The sequence below is a fragment of the Arachis hypogaea genome, chromosome 16, assembly GCF_003086295.3.
Source record: "Arachis hypogaea cultivar Tifrunner chromosome 16, arahy.Tifrunner.gnm2.J5K5, whole genome shotgun sequence".
NCBI classification, from domain to species: Eukaryota; Viridiplantae; Streptophyta; class Magnoliopsida; order Fabales; family Fabaceae; genus Arachis; species Arachis hypogaea.
In genome coordinates, this window is record NC_092051.1 from 28,520,007 (window position 1) to 28,537,412 (window position 17,406).

Below are 17,406 nucleotides of genomic sequence, written 5' to 3' on the forward strand. Positions count from 1 at the left end.
ATGTTATCTTTCATTTTTCCCTCTCCAAATGCCAATTGTAATTTGCAATTTCTAGTCTCTCTTATTTGCTATAATATTGGGAGTTTGGTACAAAACCAATGTATCACTAGTCTCAATTGTGACACGCTAGCTAATCAATATGTTGATTACTTAATCAGCTTGCTTACAAACGCCAATCACATCTTAATACTTCTGCTTCAAGGGACCAATTGTGCATCACAAACTCAAAAGTTAAAGACCAGTCATCAGTCTGATATGATTTCACTTCACACAATGAACTCCGCTTCTCAGCTCAACCCTTTATAACCAATACCAATTACTCAGAACTCCTATACATATTTAGACACTAGTAAGTAGTAGCAACATATTTATCTGCAACCAATTGCTATTTCTTCACCAGTTAAATCATCAATCCATTTTCCTTTAGGCACCAGCAGTAGCCATAGCTCCTTGATGAAATTGTGGTGGCAAACACTCTGAATCATTGCAATCATCCTCACCCTCCTCTGTGTCCCAAAGGAAACTTGCATACGCTGCATGTACATGGCTGCAACAAGGAAACCGTAACACACTATTATCAGAATTTATACACAACAAAGAAAAGAGTACAACAAATTGATTGTTACATTGGAGCACATGACATACCTGTCTTCAGGAGAGGCTTGTACCGCTCTTTCAAAATAGGCTGACGCTCGTTCTTCGTCCTTGTGTAGCTCCCAAACTAGCTTCCCATACTGTGATAGAACATCGCCGTCTTCTGGATCTGCTAGGATGGCACGCGAATAATACTCCTCGGCTCCTTCATGGTCTTCTTTGCACTGTGACAAAGTAAAATTGCATTCCTCATCATCAAAACATTCTTTTATTCTGAACAAGTTATACAAATTGGCTGTGATATCACATACTTTTAGCAATTGATATTTCCTTTCAGACATGAAGTAATGAGAACTTTACCTGATACAAATACTGAGCATAATTTCTCAGAAACAAAGGGTTCCCAGGATTTTCTTCCAGCATCTTCTTGTAATATTCTTCCACCTCAGATCTATCTCCATCATTTCCTCCAGAGCTCATGGAGTTATAATCACCACCACCACCACCACTGCCACCACCTCTACCACCCCTGCAGCCACCTATGCCATCCACGCAGACATCAACTCCAAGCCCTCTTGCAAGATACATTTGTTTACCACCAAACTTTTCTTCCCTCTCAGCAAAACCTACCCTGCAGCTTCCATCTCTCACTTCTTCAGACAGTACCATACCCTTTTGAAGATTCATTAAGCTTCCACTTTCTTTCTCATATTCAATGTCACTGTCACTGTCGGTTTCTTCATCGTCTGCATCTTCTTCGCACAAGCCTTTGTGCTTGGTAACAGAGAAAGAGGGAATAGTCTCGAGTACCATACACTTTGGTCTTGCTGAAAATCTCTTGAAAGGAATATCTCCTACTATGTCTTCATTGTTGTTGTTGCAAGTAGCAATAGCTAAATCCTCCAAGTTCCCTTCAGACTGAACTCTTCTGAAGCCTTTGCATTGGCCTTCAGAGATTGAGGGTGAGATTGGAGAGGAAGTGCACGAGAACTGCATAAAGGGAGATTGATGGAAAGAGATTTTTTGGTGATGATGTTGAGGGACACATGGTGGAAGATGATGCTTGAATGCATGGCAGGACTCAGAGTGAATGCTATTGTTATTAGGACTGTCTGTGAAGGATGAGTGGAGGGAACCAAGAATTGGGGTTGAAGAGCTTCTGAGAAGCATGATTTTTCTGATTGATTCAGGATAGGATTTCTGTGATTGTTCCTTCCTTTTGGAGTAAAAGTACTACACTGAAGAAAAAATAACAAAAAAAATTGTAAATTAGTATATGAACAATGATATACCCTCTAAAAATCTTCCTAAGCATGCAAAATCATTGTTGATTTTTGAGACATGAAACTAATTGGTATGTACATAGCTACAAGGAGCAGATAACAACATTATATTTACTCAAAAATGATATGTTGGGGTTGGAGAGAAGCAGAAAAAAGGATTACCCTTTTGAGATGCTGAGCAGATTCTTGATGATGCAAATTCAGATGGCCATTGGAGAGGAGCTTTTTTTGAAGCAGTAGACAACAAATGAGAAACAATTATATATATAAATATAGAAAGCCGGGGACCTTATATATGGAAAATATGGTTGGAGCATTCACATGTGAATGTGAACGTGAATTGCACAATCTTTTTCACTGTACAAATAACAATTTAAAGAAGGAAAAAAAAAAAAAATCATTGGGGGTAATGTTTGTGTGGTGGACAAGGCATTATTGATGGACAAGTTGGTGTGGCTCAAGTTAGTGCAAAATATCAACTTGGTTACTCTTTTTTTGGTTTGGTTACGAGCATGAAAATAGAAACAATAATTAATAATTAATGAGTTCAACTAATAACTTGTACCAACCAATTATTCACATGGAGAGAATATCCTCCTTGAAATCCTAACAACCGTTCAAGCTGAAAGAGGAAAATCATCAAGCAGCTGATATGCACGTTTTTATTTATGTTTTTATTGTTTATTATATATGCAAGGAAATTATGGAATTGAATCTCTCCCCACACTTGCCCGTACACGTGTTCCTGTTTTCTTGGATTGTTCAACTGTGACAGACAGCACATGGTCTTCCTAGAAAAATCTCTCATTTCCTCTTTTCGGGGTAACATATTTCGTAATACTTTCATAAAATAGAAGGAAAAATCAATGATATTTTAGGAATATATATGCTCGGCTAGTCGGCTAAAAAAATCCGGTCACCCGGATTCTAAACCGGATCGAGCTAGACCGGACATGCAGTAGACCGGATTTGACCCGTTTCAATTCGGTCGGTTTTTAATAAAACCGGTGACCCAGGTGTTTTAAATCGGACCGGGTCAAGTTTGCCTTTTTTTTTTTTTTTTTTTTAAATCTTGCTCTCCAAACTCAAAAAACGACGTTGTGTTTTGCCATCTAAAACTGTTCCTCCGTTCACCCAATTTCCCAAGTCTCTTCGACTGTCTCTCACTTCTCTCACCCTTCCAGTCCATCACTGTCGTCGTCACAAGTGTGGGCATCCGTTTCTTCTTTTTTTTTTCTGTCTGTCTCCACTCGTACTTCTTGCCTTTGTCTCACCATCTGCCGCCTCTGCGTATCCTGGTTTGTCGTCGCCCTCCTTTGCTCCGCCGTCGTCGTGCTTGGGCTGGCCGTCTGCCTCTCCTACTCCTCTGAATCTACTTCTACCTGTGCTAGAAAGCTTTGGATCCTGTGTATTGTGGTCAATCCAGTGAGCATTTTTTCTTTCTTTCGTAATTATTTTTTTTCTAATTATTTAATATTTTGGTTTACAATTAAATTGTCTTCCAATTCATTCTTGAAGAGGCTATCGGCATCACATATTGGAGTCAAAATTTTGAAAGGAATTTGATGTTGCATTTGTTGCATGAGATCGGACCACTTATATTAAATTTTGAAAATGCAAAAATCTTCAAATTATGGTGTTCTTAGTGTTGAGTCCAGGTGCTCAGTTTCTACCTTAGCTTACGATGCACCTGCCGTAGGAAAGGCATGTGGTGGTTTGTGTCTTGCTTCAGTTGTTGTTTTTTTTTTTTTTTGATTTGGTGTTGTCCTATCTTCTGCTATTTCTTTAGATGTGGATTATACCTTATATTTGGTAAGTATTGTGTTTAGGTGTATGTTTTAGAACCTTTGTTACCTTAATTGATAATTAGTTTATTGGCTTTGGTAAAGATGCAGAACAAAAGTCATAAATCTTGGAAGGCAAGAATATATTTTGGGTATAAGAATGAAGGAACCATGTCTGTATAGTAAAAGTGAAAAAATATTTCTTTTTGCTGTGAGTCTTTTTCTATTGCTGCGAGTCTTTTAAAAGTTTTTTTTTTTAAAATTAGTAAAACTGAAAAATGGAACTACTCTGAATGAATTGAATATGCAGAAATGAGAAATGGAATTCTAGGAATGAAAACAATCTTCATAAATGAATTGAATCTGCCTTTGTTTATGCAAAAATGAAAAAAAATGAACCTTTGAATTTGATCTATATTAAATTTAGTAAAAAAAAAATCTATCGAGACTTCTAGTATTTTTATAATGATAATATATGCATAATTAATGTTTATAATTAATTAGTGGGTAGTGAAAAAATATATTTTTTTATATTATTTAATTGTGATCGGATTAACAGTTTTAATTAATAATTTATTAGTTGAACCAATAATTTAATGATCTAATAGTATGATTGGTTCAATTGTCGGTTGAGTTCTGATAATTTATGTTTGGTTGAATAGTTGGCACTTCCGCACTTGGCAGAATCAGCAATCTTCCAAGTAGGGGTGTGCATGGGCCGGGTGAAACCGGGTTTGATGTGACCCAGACCCGGCCCGAAATATATACCGGGCCTATTTGTTAGACCCGAACCCGACCCTAGACCCGATGAAACCTATACACTTTCGGGCCACAATTATACCGGGTAAAAACCGGGTGAAAATCGGGCCGTTAACATTATATTACCTTGATACCTTCTTGTAAGTTAGCATGTAAAAATATCCAAATTTCCAAGACTCCAACCATTATTTGACATGGTAAAATTCACTTAGAAAAATATAATAAGAAGTAACTCTTCTCTAAAATTAAAGTATAACCATAATCAATACTAATATTGCCTAATAACACCAAATATTTAAATCAATACAAATAACACAAAATTATGCATTAGTCTAAAGTCTTATGCATTTTAAACATAAAACATTAACTTATAGTCTTATATATAATGACTAATAACACAAAATATTAAGGTTTACAATACTTAAATTTCATATAATAATAGCCATCATCCATCACTAATAACAAAATATTAATTGTGTATAATGACCGGGCCACCGGACCGATTTCGGGTGACTCGAGCTATGACCCGGACCCGACCCGAAATAATGACCGGGTCTACTTTTGAGACCCATACCCGGCCCTAGACCCGATGAAATCACATCAAATTAGCCCCTAAAGTGCTCGGGACCGGGCCGGGTCTTCGGGCCGGGCCGGGCCATACACACCCCTACTTCCAAGAAAACCTGTTCTAGAAATTTGGCTTATGATACACCTGATAAAATTAATTTCATATGTACACCGTCTTATTTTCATATATAGGTTTGGAAACATTTCAAGTGCATCGAGAGTATTGGTGTTCCAGTTGTTTTAACCGTTGATCTGAATTATAAAAAATATATATAATATATATTAATTAAAATCAACAGTTAAAACAACTGATGCACTACTCTCCGTTGAAATGCGTCTTATAGGTTTTTTTGGTGCCTATATATATAGGTATTCTCTTTCATTTAAATAAATAAGTTAAGAGTCATAATTTATTTTCATATGCAATAGCTTCATCATCTAATATATATATATTCTCTTTCATTTAAATAAATAAGTTAAGAGTCATAATTTATTTTCATATGCAATAGCTTCATCATCTAATATAATAGGCTGTGTTTGTTTATGGATACGAGATATTGAGATAAAAATATAGATACAAAATTATATTTAACAGATAAAACATGTACATAGATATTATATTCAAAGGCATTGAATTAGTGTATTTTGTGTCTATTTTAATAAGAAGAATACAGAAACACTAATAAAAGACACAATTATTTATTTATTTATTTATTATTTTTATTAATTTTTTATAATTATATTTTTTTATTATTATATATATTTTTTAATTTTTTGAATGAAAAAAAGTAAAAATAAAAATAAAATAGGTTTTTATAATTTATTCTATTTTATTACTAAATAAAATGCAGGAATACTAAATTTTGTATTTCTGTCTTATATATTTTAATCTTAGTATTTTATTTTGTCTTGTTTTTTAGAAATAAACGCAACCTATAGAGAATAACTTTAAGGTACATTGACCTTTAAAATAACTTGTATAACCCAAAAGAAATTTAGAATAGTTCAAAATCATACATTCAAATATTCAATAGCCATAGTTTTTAATAACGTATAATGATTTGGAGATTTTTCCACCCTGATTATTCCATACTTTTTAAAATTATATTGGTATCAATGGTATCATGACTAATTCTTAATTAGCTTACGGACTGAGTAGAATCGTAAATTGATCAAATAAGTAGTTAATTCTTATTAAATTTGTAACTTTTATCAACTACTTGAACTTGATCTGATGTGTGAGTCCTATTAGTTTCTTACTTTAATTCAAAACGATTATTTATCAATTGTTTAGTTTTAGAAAAACTTAATTCCTTTTTTTTACAAGTGAGAATCGAACTCTAGACCACACTTGGTTATTGGTTAAGGGGGATGGGGATTACTGCCTTCCCACTCAACCACGTCCTTGGTTGGTGCTTTTTTTTTTTTTTTTTTTGGATTTTCGGACATCAAACTCAGATGGTTAAAACTGGAAGCTTCAATCCGTTGTGGTGCCTTGGTCCTGCTCCTGCTGGGTTCGTCCCGAAAGCTATTAGCGACTTGCTATCTCTCTCTCTCTCTCCTCAGGGTGAGCATACTGTCGATGAGATTCCTAGTTGCACTACCGCGGTGTCTCCGATCCCAGAAGAGAAGATTGCTCCGATCAGCTGCGCTGTTTCCTTGAGTACCCGGCGGCATCGAACTGGGTAGAGTTGAAACCCAACCTTGCTTGCTTGCCCGGAGTGATCATCGTTTCTACTCCTTCGTTGGATGGCTGTTGTTCCTGTCTCCCTTCTGATTATTCTCGCCGTAGCCGTTGGAGGAGCTCTCTTCCAACCATTTTTTAATCTTTAGATGTATTTATGGGCCGGTTTTTACCGGGACGAGCAAGGTCGTAATACCCGCCTCTACCTACTCCGCTACATATATAAAATATATATAATTTTAAATTCTTTGTTTTATTTTTTTTTTGGTAAAATAATCCTTTTATTTTTGGGGTCATGGGTAAAATAAATCCTTTGTTTTAGTACGCGTTAGCATGTCTAAGTGGACATAACCTACGGGCTACAGGACCCAGGAGACTTTAACATTAATTTAGGTCCAAAATGTTGGGCCCAGAGTGGAATTTTCTAAATCAATTATTAGTACTAATCTGCAACTGATAACTAATAACTCGCGCCGTTGCTTTCACATTAATGGCTTCCCACTTTTAAGTTTTAACTATACAAAATAAAGCTGAAAGTTGTATTATTTATGATTTATGAAATGATTTTTGCAGTAGTTATTAACTAATTATCGACCTCCACCGTCCCTCTGCTCTGCGACTGTGATTCACCTAAAATGTTGGCCAAGAGACTCATCTCCTTCCTTAGGTCCTCTCCAAAATCTCAGGTTTCAAGGTAACTCTATCATTTCCCCTTCTTCTTTTCTCCTCTTCTTTTCTTCAATTATTAGGGTTTTCTCTGGGTTTTTATGATTCTTATACCACCAACTATGTAAAAAATCAAATTCCTTTTTTCTTTCCGGATTGGTTGGAAGGTGGTGATTGCCATTTATGCTGCCATGTCGAGATTTTGATTCTCATTGTCATTGATTGATTTATTTTCCTACGGTTAGTATTCAAGGGCCACTATGGTGTATAACAATCTTGGACAGTCTTCTTTGTAAATGTTATATGATTTTGTTAGAGCTCAGCTTGTTAAATGTTCATATTTAGCATGTTGCATTAGAAGATCTAAACCCTAAACCCTAAACAAACATGCTAGTCTTTGTAACTCATCGATTTCCTTCGAGTTTTGGGTATTAGATTTCAATAGCTGAATAAAAATCCTTTAAACACATATTAGGGAAGTTTACCATTTGCATTACTTGGTAGAATATCTGAAATGACAACATACTAAGATGATTCCCAACATCAAAGGAGCAAAATAGTTGTTTGTTTACTTTGATTGGAAATCAAAGTTTTGAAGTATTTGTTGTCATTACTTTGTTGAAACTGATAGAATAGGAGCCGTAATTGAATCTACTTTTGTGATTACAAATTTTAAACTGTTGCAGTTCCACAAAGAATGTGGATGAAGGCAAGAGCAAATATTTCGGTCGCAAGGCAGTGTCGTTTGTTTTGATTACCGTTACGGGTGGTGTTGCTCTAAGTGCCCTTGATGATCTTGCCATCTATCATGGCTGTAGCAGGTAATTTTAAACTATATGTCTATAACGTGGTGTTGTGTGTTTAGAGTTAACAGTGGCTAGTGGCTACTATGATCTCAGCTGAATCGCTGAATCCATTTGGAAAACATGTTTGAGAACTACATTTTAACATCGGTTTACATGTATCAAACAGTGTCATTGCTCTACTCATGAGTCATATTAGAAGTCGCCCATTTAGTGCTCCTCCATCAAATTATTTATGATGTTTCCTATCTCCTCCATTTTCTCCCTGGAGAGGACACAACTCCTCAAGGTGATTTTTGCTTAAAACTGAAACTTAACCATTTCTTGTCCTATTCCACAATCAATTTGGTAGGAGTATTCAACATCTAGATTTTTATATCCTTTGTTTTAGTATGCCTTAGTAAAGCACCATCGTTTTTTTACATTTAGCTTGTTAGCTATATAACTAGGTTCTCATGGAGGCAAGAGCACATCAAAGATATTTGTTCTTTTCTTGTTGTATTATATATAACTTCCAGCATTAGCGTTATAGTTTCCTGGTGATATTTTCTATGAAATGATTTTAAGTATGGCCCTCCAGTTGATGATAGAATAATAATTGATTTCAATTTGTTCACTCTCCTGTCCAAAGTAAATTCTATTGTAGTTTTGTCTTTGCTTTTATCTTTAGATGGTAGAGAGAAAGTTTCTTGAATTACATTTTGTGGGACCTTATATTAATCGTGATAGGAGTTTAACTTCTTAACATTTCTAAATTGAAATTCTGTCCCACCTTAGCAGCTTCCAAACTGATTAACTGTGAAATTTGCAGCAAGGCCATGGAGCAAGTGAGCAAGAACCAGGCATTAATAGATGCTATTGGAGAACCAATAGTTAAAGGTCCATGGTACAATGCATCTCTGGCGGTAGCTCATAAGAGGCATTCTGTGTCTTGCTCATTTCCTGTTTCTGGACCACAAGGCACAGGTATCTTACAGCTAAAGGCAGTTCGAAATGGAGGTTAGTAATTTTAACATTTATACCTCGTGGGAACTCTTCTCATTACTCTCACTTTACTGCATTAAAATGCTTTACAACAGTAAGATGCTCGCTTTATGGATCTACATGCTTATTTGCATATTATATTTTTGCTTCTGAATGCTACTTGAATTGATTAATATCTGTCATGTTGAAAGTGCATACGCTGAGGTCAGTTTGAAAAGCTAATAGAAATATATTGTCTTGGCTTCTTTGAAACAGAGGACACTTGGTCTTCCTTTTTTCTTCCCCGAGATTGGGACATTTTAATCATGGATGCCCTCCTTCATTTACCTGGGAATGACGAGAGGAATAGAACGATGCGGATTAATCTCTCTGACAAGTTGGCTTCTTCTTGTACTGCTGCTGCTTGCACTGCATGCGTACCTTCTCCATCACAAAATTCAAAGGCTAAATTGAGTACCACTCTATGATAATAAGTGTATGTAGCAAAATTTAATTCAGCTACATACTGAGTTTATGTTTCAAACAATTTGTTTAGTTGAGGCTGGGAGGATGTCAATATTTGTTTCTACAGAATAAAATTTCGGAATTTTTGTTTGGTGTAACATACTGTAATATTATTTACCATTTTATTTCACTAGAAAATAAATGATGACTTTTGAAATGAAATACATTTTCTTTTTTTCTACACCCTTCATTTCCTTTTCAATTTAGTTAGCTAATACTTTTTTTTTAGATTATTCATGTTTGTAGTTCTTTTTCCTACTTAGCACTAGACACGCATACTAGCCTTACCTTTCATGTCTACGTAAACCTCATTGTGAGGCCCCCGTCCCAAAGAAAAAAAAAAACTCATTCTAAGGCCGTTTGTTCTATGTATCGTATGGGATAAGAGAGAGCCTAATTGAGTTGGACAAATTTGTTATCATTTTGATGGGTTTAGCAGTATAAGTAACTTGATAACAGAATAAATAACTTAATATGATGAACAAGGCGCCTCGTCTATTGATGTTTTAGTTTAATGTTGATCATCAGATCACCAAGGTGGAACCCGTGCAATCCTGTCTCTCTTCATTTCAGCTTCTCCTACTGTATTGAAGCCCCTCCGCTTTAATGTATGTTTATTTACTGTTGGATGTTAAAAAGATCTTTGTTTAGTGTTTGAATATATTTGAATAAATTAACATTTTTTAACAGTAGTTTTGATGTAAATTAAGCGGTGAGAATTTTAAATTTTTAACCGTGATATATGTAAACTGATTTGATATCTCTTGCATTCGTAGTTTTTTTCAATCCAATCCCCCTTAGATACTTTTGCAGTTTACATTGGGTAGTTTTGTCAGATAAATTCATTCTTTGATATCCGGTTAGTTTATTTCTTTTATAATTAGAATTATTGATGTTTAAATTTTTTATTATAGAAATGATAAATTATTTTTTTGTTATATATATTTAGAAAGTCAAAATTTATCAATAGTCCCTATATAAAAATACTATTCGTATACCAAAATCAGCTATCAATATATTTGTATATAAATATTTGTGTGGTTTAATTTATTTTTAATATATATTTATATTTTAATATGTATTTTGTATTGGTAGCTAGTGTACACAGCATAATGCCATAATCTATCCCTTGATTATAATGCATAAGAATGACAAGGAATGATCCCTCTCTCTCTCTCTCTCTCTTAAAATTAATTACTTTAGCGAAGCTGCTGCCCATGTTTCTTCAAAAGTTTTATATATATCGTTTTAAAAGACGTTGTCTGTGTATGTGTAGTGTGTACTCACGAGGTCAGCCTTTTGCGTTTAATTTTTTTTAAACGGTTAATACGTGTCAAGATTTGTTTAGAATCAATCTTTTGGTCAAGAACATCAAGTATTCAAGCACAAGCAACCTTGTAGCTTTTTGGAATGAATGCTTGCCAGATACCATTAATTTTGACAATCTGCCCCTTCTGCTTACTTGTTTATGCACCCACTTTTATGCAGTTTACTTTGATTTTGATTTTGATTTTGAAACTAGCATAACTGGACCCTCAAAAGGGAGAATTTAATAGTATACTATACTACTATATTTTAATTCAGAAGTCATAAGTCATAATAACTACTATGGAGGGTCTAGGGGTTAGTGAATATGTAACTGGAATTTTATTGTTGGGACTATGAATATGAATAACAACCACCCGATAATGCGGTACCATAGAAGGAGGGAGTCGAAGCTTTTAAGAACTAGACCAACTTAGTATTTTTGAGCACTTCATGTACATCTACCAAATTATCATTGTTATTCAACGGATAATAATAATAATAATAATAATAATAATAATAATAGGTACAATTGCTTTATCTTGATTTCTGCAGACAGCAGAAATAAATATGACAACATTTAGGATACAAATAAAATTTATTTGCAAAAAAAAATCCATTTTAGATGTGGTGTACCCTCTAAAACGAAATATTGAATCTCTGATTACAAAGTTATATCTCTAAAAACTGAGTTGTTGTTGGTTCCTTCCTACACAAGGCCAATAACTGGTGATGGACTAAAAACTGGAACCTCTTTATTGCTGCTGTTAATTGAACAAGTTGTTTCATTGTTGTTGTTGTTGTTGCTGCTACTCTTTCTCCTTGGTTTTGCTTCTTCAAGCATCATTATCACATCCCTCATGGTTGGTCTCTCCCTTGGAAGCTTTGCAGTGCAAAGAAGTGCTATTCTTAGAACTAACAGCATCTCCTCTAACACATGCCTACTGTTTCCTACTACGTTTGGGTCTAACGCTGCTTCTAGATTCTTGTTGTCTCTCAATTTTCTTCTAATCCACTCTACAATGTCTACACTTTCTCCGAACTCCTCATCTGTGGGCCGCTTACCCGTCAGCAGCTCCAGCAGAACTACTCCATAGCTATAAACATCAATCTTCTCATCCACCTTCAAGGCATATCCATATTCTGCCAGAGAATGGAAAATGTTATAAATGCTGCTAATTGAAATGTAACTGTCAAATAGTATGAAGTGGCAATTAGTAACACTCACCTGGGGCTATGTAGCCGTAGGATCCGGCAACCATGGAAACAGTCTCATTCTTCCGGATCATCATCTTGGCCAATCCGAAATCTGCTATCCTTGCCTCAAGATCTGCATCAAGCAATATGTTGTTTGATTTGATGTCGCGATGGATAACCGGTGGATGGCAATCATGATGAAGATAAGCAAGTCCTTGAGCAACTCCAAGAGCGATGTTATACCGCGAAACCCAATCTACAAGTAATCTTGCTGCTTGCTTACCATGCAAGGCATCTCCGAGGTTGCCATTGTGCATGTATTCATAAACTATCATCAAATCCGTGTCATTATGAAGAAATCCTAATAGCCTAACGATGTTCCTATGCCTTAACCTCCCTAAGAGATTAACCTCTCCAACAAGGTCATTGCTGTTGCTTCCTACTTCAATATCAGATCCTGCTCTCCACAATTTCTTCACTGCCACAACTGTACTTGATTGTGGTATCTCAGCCTTGTAAACAATCCCGGTGGCTCCCATTCCGATCACATTCGTTTCCTTGATGCAAGCTAGAATGTCTGAACTTGTGAAGCCAAGCCTCTGAAATGCCATCAATCTCCAAGGCCACCCTTTGCTACCTTTATAAAATCTTTCACCAAGGCAGGAGCCATTGGTGTACCACCTGGTGTATAAAGATCTCGCTACCAGAATCGCAATCCCAATGACTAAGATTGACGATATCCCAATGATCCATCCCGTAATAATGCGCCTTGTGTGCGAGCTTCCATGCTTAGATGTAAATGACAAGTTTAGGCCACAAGGAGGCAGGACACCACCACATAAGCCAGCATTGCCCACCAGATCATTTGGGTTTATGCTTCTTAGGATCCCATTAGCTGGGACTGACCCTTCAAGCTTATTGTATGACACATTGAAGGATTCCAGAGCTGGGGAAACACCGAAACTTTCTGGTATTTGGCCGCCTAGCGAGTTGCTTGAAAGATCAAGAATGGCCAATGTAGGCATGTTAGATATTGCTTTTGGGATTTCACCTGTTAACTGGTTGCTTCTTAGGTTCAAATTTACCAATTTCAGGCAAGAAGCTATGCTTGCTGGAATGCCTCCAGAGAATTGATTTGATGAGAGGTCTAGAACTGTAAGCGAGGGGCAGTCCTGGAATTGGTCTGGAATCTCACCTTCCAAGTTGTTGTTAGAGACCATGAAAGCCTGAAGATTTGGAATGGAAAGAATGGTGGAAGGAAGAGAAGAATGGAGCTTGTTTCTTGAGAGATCAATGAAGGAAAGTGATGTGGAAGAAGCTATGTCATCAGGGATTCCACCGGTGAGAGTGTTGTTAGCCAATTCTAACCTCTGAAGCCTCCCAAGCTTACCAAGACCAACTGGAACTGTTCCGGAAAGAAGATTGTTCTGTATTCTTACCCGAACAAGCGAAGTACATGTGGATAAGCTCACCGGAATTCGACCGGAGAAGGCGTTGTTGAAAAGTATTAGCTTGGTGAGATTCCCCTGGCTGCAAAGAGTTTCTGGAATCTCACCAGAGAGTGAATTGGATGAAACATCCAACCATTGCAATGGTGAATTCTTTCCAAGATTACCAGGCAATGCCCCTGACAATGAATTGTTCCAAAGCTCAAGAACTTGGAGTTTAGGCAACTGTCCAAGACCGGACGGGACGGCGCCGAATAGCTTGTTTCCCATGAAATTCAGCAGCTGAAGATTCCTCAGCTGACTTATTTCAGGTGGAATTTTCCCTGAAAGCATGTTATCAGAGAGATCCAGCAGCTGCAAAGAACTCATGTTACCAATCTCCGGTGGAATGCTTCCTTCGAAATCGTTGTTGTACAAGAACATTGTATTCAATGACTTGAGATTTCCAAATGATTTCGGAATCTCACCACTAAGATTAGCCACTGCCAAATCAAGATACTTAAGGCTTGTGAGGTTTCCAAACTCTGATGGAATCCCTCCTTGGAATTCATTGTATCCGAGGATCATAAACTCCATTGATGAAAGTTGTCCTAACTCTCCAGGAATCTTCCCAGTGAGATTATTCCCAGATAGACCAAGGAACTTCAACTTATGCAAGTTGCTGAATGATTCTGGAATTGTGCCTTCAAAGAAGCTTCCTCTGAGATCCAACATCTCCAACGAAGAAGCGTTTCCAAGGTCTCCGGGAAGTAGCCCTGTGAACTCATTGCTGGATGCATTTAAGGTCATAAGTCGCCACGCCCTTCCGAGTCCAAATGGAAATTCGCCACTGAAGAGGTTCTGACTCACATCAAGACTCTTGAGTGTGGTGAGATTGGCTATGTATCTCGGCAACGGTGATGAGAATCCATTGCAGCACAAGTTTAAAGAGGAGAGACTTTTAAGCCTTAGTATATCACTTGATATGTCGCCGCTGAGATTCTTGTGGGAGAGATCAAGCTTCTCTACTGCTCCGTCCGAGTTGCACGAGACGCCGGTCCATGTGCAGTGAGCTGAATCCTCCCCTGCTGTTTTCTCCAGCTTCCACTCGTGCAGGGCGTTCAGTGGATCAAATAGTCCTGCTTTTATAGAAATCAATGCAGATACTTCATCATTCGCAGCGAATCTGCCAATGTTGTAACATAAGAATATGATCATGAGAAGCTTGCTTCTCATTTTCATCTTGTTCTTCTTCATTCTGCTAAGTTGATAATACCTCAGTTCTCATTCATTTGCAATCTCTTATGATACTGAAGGAGAGAAGGGTGAAGTGGTGATGATGGAGAGAAGAAGAACCACAGATGTATGTGGCTTTCTACTATATTATACGACCAGTGATGACTAATCACTAATTAATAAATAAACCCCTTGATTAGTTTAATGTGTGGGTCATTTTTAAGAGCTTGTCAGGTTTATGAACTGGTATTTGAAACCAGCTAGAAGCGTGCAAGTTATAAGCTTTGGACTTATTTGAAGTTTATCAGACATTAAACATGGAAGAGAATGTGCCGCTTAATGATGCCTTAGTTTCAATAATCATTGTTAATTTGAAGAGGGATAAAGCAGTTAATTTTGTTTTAAAATACCACTTTATCTTCTATTTGTTTATGTTGGATTCCATTTTACGGTAATTACATTCTTTAAAAACTTTCAATTGCATCTATATATTATATATTATTTTGAATTTTATAAATAAGTCTTACATATAAACATCGCTAAAATTAATAAAATATTTTTCTTTAAATTAAAGTTACTCATATTTGAGGAATAAATTCTTAAAATTTGAATGTTCTTTTTCTTTTAAAAATATTTTATTATCTCTACCGTTTTTAGTATGATAAAAATTTAATTACAAAATTTAAAATAGTATAAAGAACCTATTAAAAATTTTTAAAATATAAAAATTTAATTATAAATTTAGTAAAATGACAGTGACTCTCAAATTAATTTAACCTAATTTAAAAAAATACATCAAGTTGCAATAGAGTATTATGATCCAAGCAGTGTTGTTTTAGTCTTTAGGATCTTTATAGGTATTGCTGTAAAAAAACGAGAAAACTGAAAAAAGGTAACATGAAAAAATGCATGTTATACTTGAAGTTATAACCTCGTTTGAAACATGAACTTTATGAAATCTGCTTTCAGACAAAACAGAATTGGTCGAAAGCATCTTTCTCAGTAACTATGTTAAAAGGAAGATTTGTTAAGCCACTTTTATGTGTTACCATTACCATGATCACTTTTAGGAATTAGATTCATTTAATTTTAAGGGTAAGTTCTAAGTTTGACAAAGATTCAGAAAATAATGCATAAGTGGGGCCAAGAAATATATAATTGATGTAATTAAGACTCACTAGCTAGTCACTACAATACCTGTGCCATGTGATTAATGGGAATAACTTTTGACAAAGAAATAAGCTGAGAAAACCATGTAAGCCTCACAATTTCTTGTGATCCACTAGGAAGGGTTAGGGAATAAAAGAAGGAAGAAATAATAGACAGATAAAAATATTTAATAAGGAAATATTAGAATTCAGAAACATCACCCATCATCCACTGAACGGTTTTAGCCTAATAATTATTGTTAATTATATACAATATGATTTTGAGAAGGGAATCTTTCCATGTTACAAGGGAGGAAGAAACTTGATATAAGACAAGTTCTATCATTCATTAAATTGGATTAAATAAAAAAAATAATTGAAATGGCCACAAATAACCAGCAGAGTATCAGTTCTACACTCAATTGACCATTAGTGAAATGCTAGGAACATATGCATATGTGCCAGCTAATAAAGGAAACCATGCATGCAATGCAACAAAATTCTTTATTTTTTTTATCTTTGTTTTTGTTTTGATGATTGAAATCATTGTAGTTTTATTATAGTTTGATAATATGAAGAACAAAAAAATCCTCAAATTAATCCGGTAATTAATGATCATTATTAATTCCTAGAATAAGGTATCTGGTTTTATAAGATAGAAGAAGCAGGCAATGGATGAAAGTAGCTATAGGGACATGCTCACAAGGATGGAGAATATATATAATATATTATTAAGAGGAAGAATCCACAAACATATAGAAATGGGAGAAAAGTGCTTCACTTGATCAATCATGGTCTGAACCTACCAACTGCCACTTCTCATATACAAATATATATAATTTAATTTTTAATTTTCTTTGATACCCTTTCAATATTCACATGCATGCACACATGGATGGTCTATGGTAAATGTATATTAGTGCACTTTTTATTTAGCCTATATCACATTTTTGGTACCTAACCATGTACTAGGACAGATGGAAGCCATGTGAAATTGCAGCTTCCTGGTGAAGCTCATCCATTCTTATTATTGGAGAGAGACACAATAATAACGATCAATTTCAAATCTTGAATTGGTCTAATAATGACTTTTATTTATTTATTTTCTGATAAATAACTCGTTGCAATAATATATGGTCGATAAAAAAATTATATACATACAAAAAAAATTAAGAATTCCGTTAGAGAGCCAATAGAATATTTGTATAATGTGTACAATAGACTATTTATTTGGTCTAATATGAGTTAAAAAATAAACATCCAAAATAAAATATTACTAATTTTTCAAACACAATACATCTATAGTCTATACTATCCAAAATAACCATCCAGGTACCAGGGATAATAAACATATGATATCTTACTGAATCGAACATCCCTAAACCCCCATTGTACATATTGTACAGATATTCTATTAGCTTTCTATACTTTTTCAAAAAATAACTATCAAATCAATTACTATACA

At 35.3% G+C, this 17,406-nt stretch overlaps 3 protein-coding genes across 7 annotated transcripts; 1 reads left to right on the top strand and 2 right to left on the bottom strand.

The window, feature by feature from the left end:
- Window positions 1-38: 38 nt before the first annotated feature.
- Window positions 39-2,553, bottom strand: LOC112758781 (uncharacterized). 2 transcript variants are annotated; one of them, XM_025807533.3, is made up of 4 exons: window positions 2,040-2,553; window positions 955-1,832; window positions 646-818; window positions 39-547 (listed from the first exon to the last, which is right to left on the bottom strand). In XM_025807533.3, exons 2-4 carry the CDS (start codon window positions 1,762-1,764, stop codon window positions 424-426), a joined length of 1,107 nt encoding a protein of 368 aa, XP_025663318.1. In that variant the 5' UTR covers window positions 1,765-1,832; window positions 2,040-2,553; the 3' UTR covers window positions 39-423. The 2 variants fall into 2 exon arrangements, with proteins under 2 accessions (XP_025663318.1, XP_025663319.1); XM_025807534.3 differs by having other exon boundaries at window positions 955-1,827; window positions 2,040-2,403.
- A 160-nt stretch (window positions 2,554-2,713) lies between these two features.
- On the top strand, window positions 2,714-9,790 carry LOC112758782 (uncharacterized). Of its 4 annotated transcripts, none has more exons than XM_025807535.3 (5): window positions 2,714-3,302; window positions 7,245-7,365; window positions 8,024-8,158; window positions 8,952-9,139; window positions 9,380-9,790. In XM_025807535.3, the coding sequence occupies exons 2-5, from the start codon at window positions 7,307-7,309 to the stop codon at window positions 9,589-9,591; spliced, it is 594 nt and encodes a 197-aa protein (XP_025663320.1). In that variant the 5' UTR covers window positions 2,714-3,302; window positions 7,245-7,306; the 3' UTR covers window positions 9,592-9,790. The 4 variants fall into 4 exon arrangements, with proteins under 4 accessions (XP_025663320.1, XP_025663322.1, XP_072076252.1 ...); XM_025807537.3 differs by having other exon boundaries at window positions 2,924-3,302; window positions 7,248-7,365; XM_072220151.1 differs by lacking the exon at window positions 2,714-3,302 and adding an exon at window positions 6,316-6,857.
- Window positions 9,791-11,423: 1,633 nt separating this feature from the next.
- On the bottom strand, window positions 11,424-15,061 carry LOC112758783 (uncharacterized). Its single transcript, XM_025807538.3, has 2 exons — window positions 12,162-15,061; window positions 11,424-12,076 (listed from the first exon to the last, which is right to left on the bottom strand). The coding sequence occupies exons 1-2, from the start codon at window positions 14,812-14,814 to the stop codon at window positions 11,643-11,645; spliced, it is 3,087 nt and encodes a 1,028-aa protein (XP_025663323.1). The 5' UTR covers window positions 14,815-15,061; the 3' UTR covers window positions 11,424-11,642.
- Window positions 15,062-17,406: the final 2,345 nt, after the last annotated feature.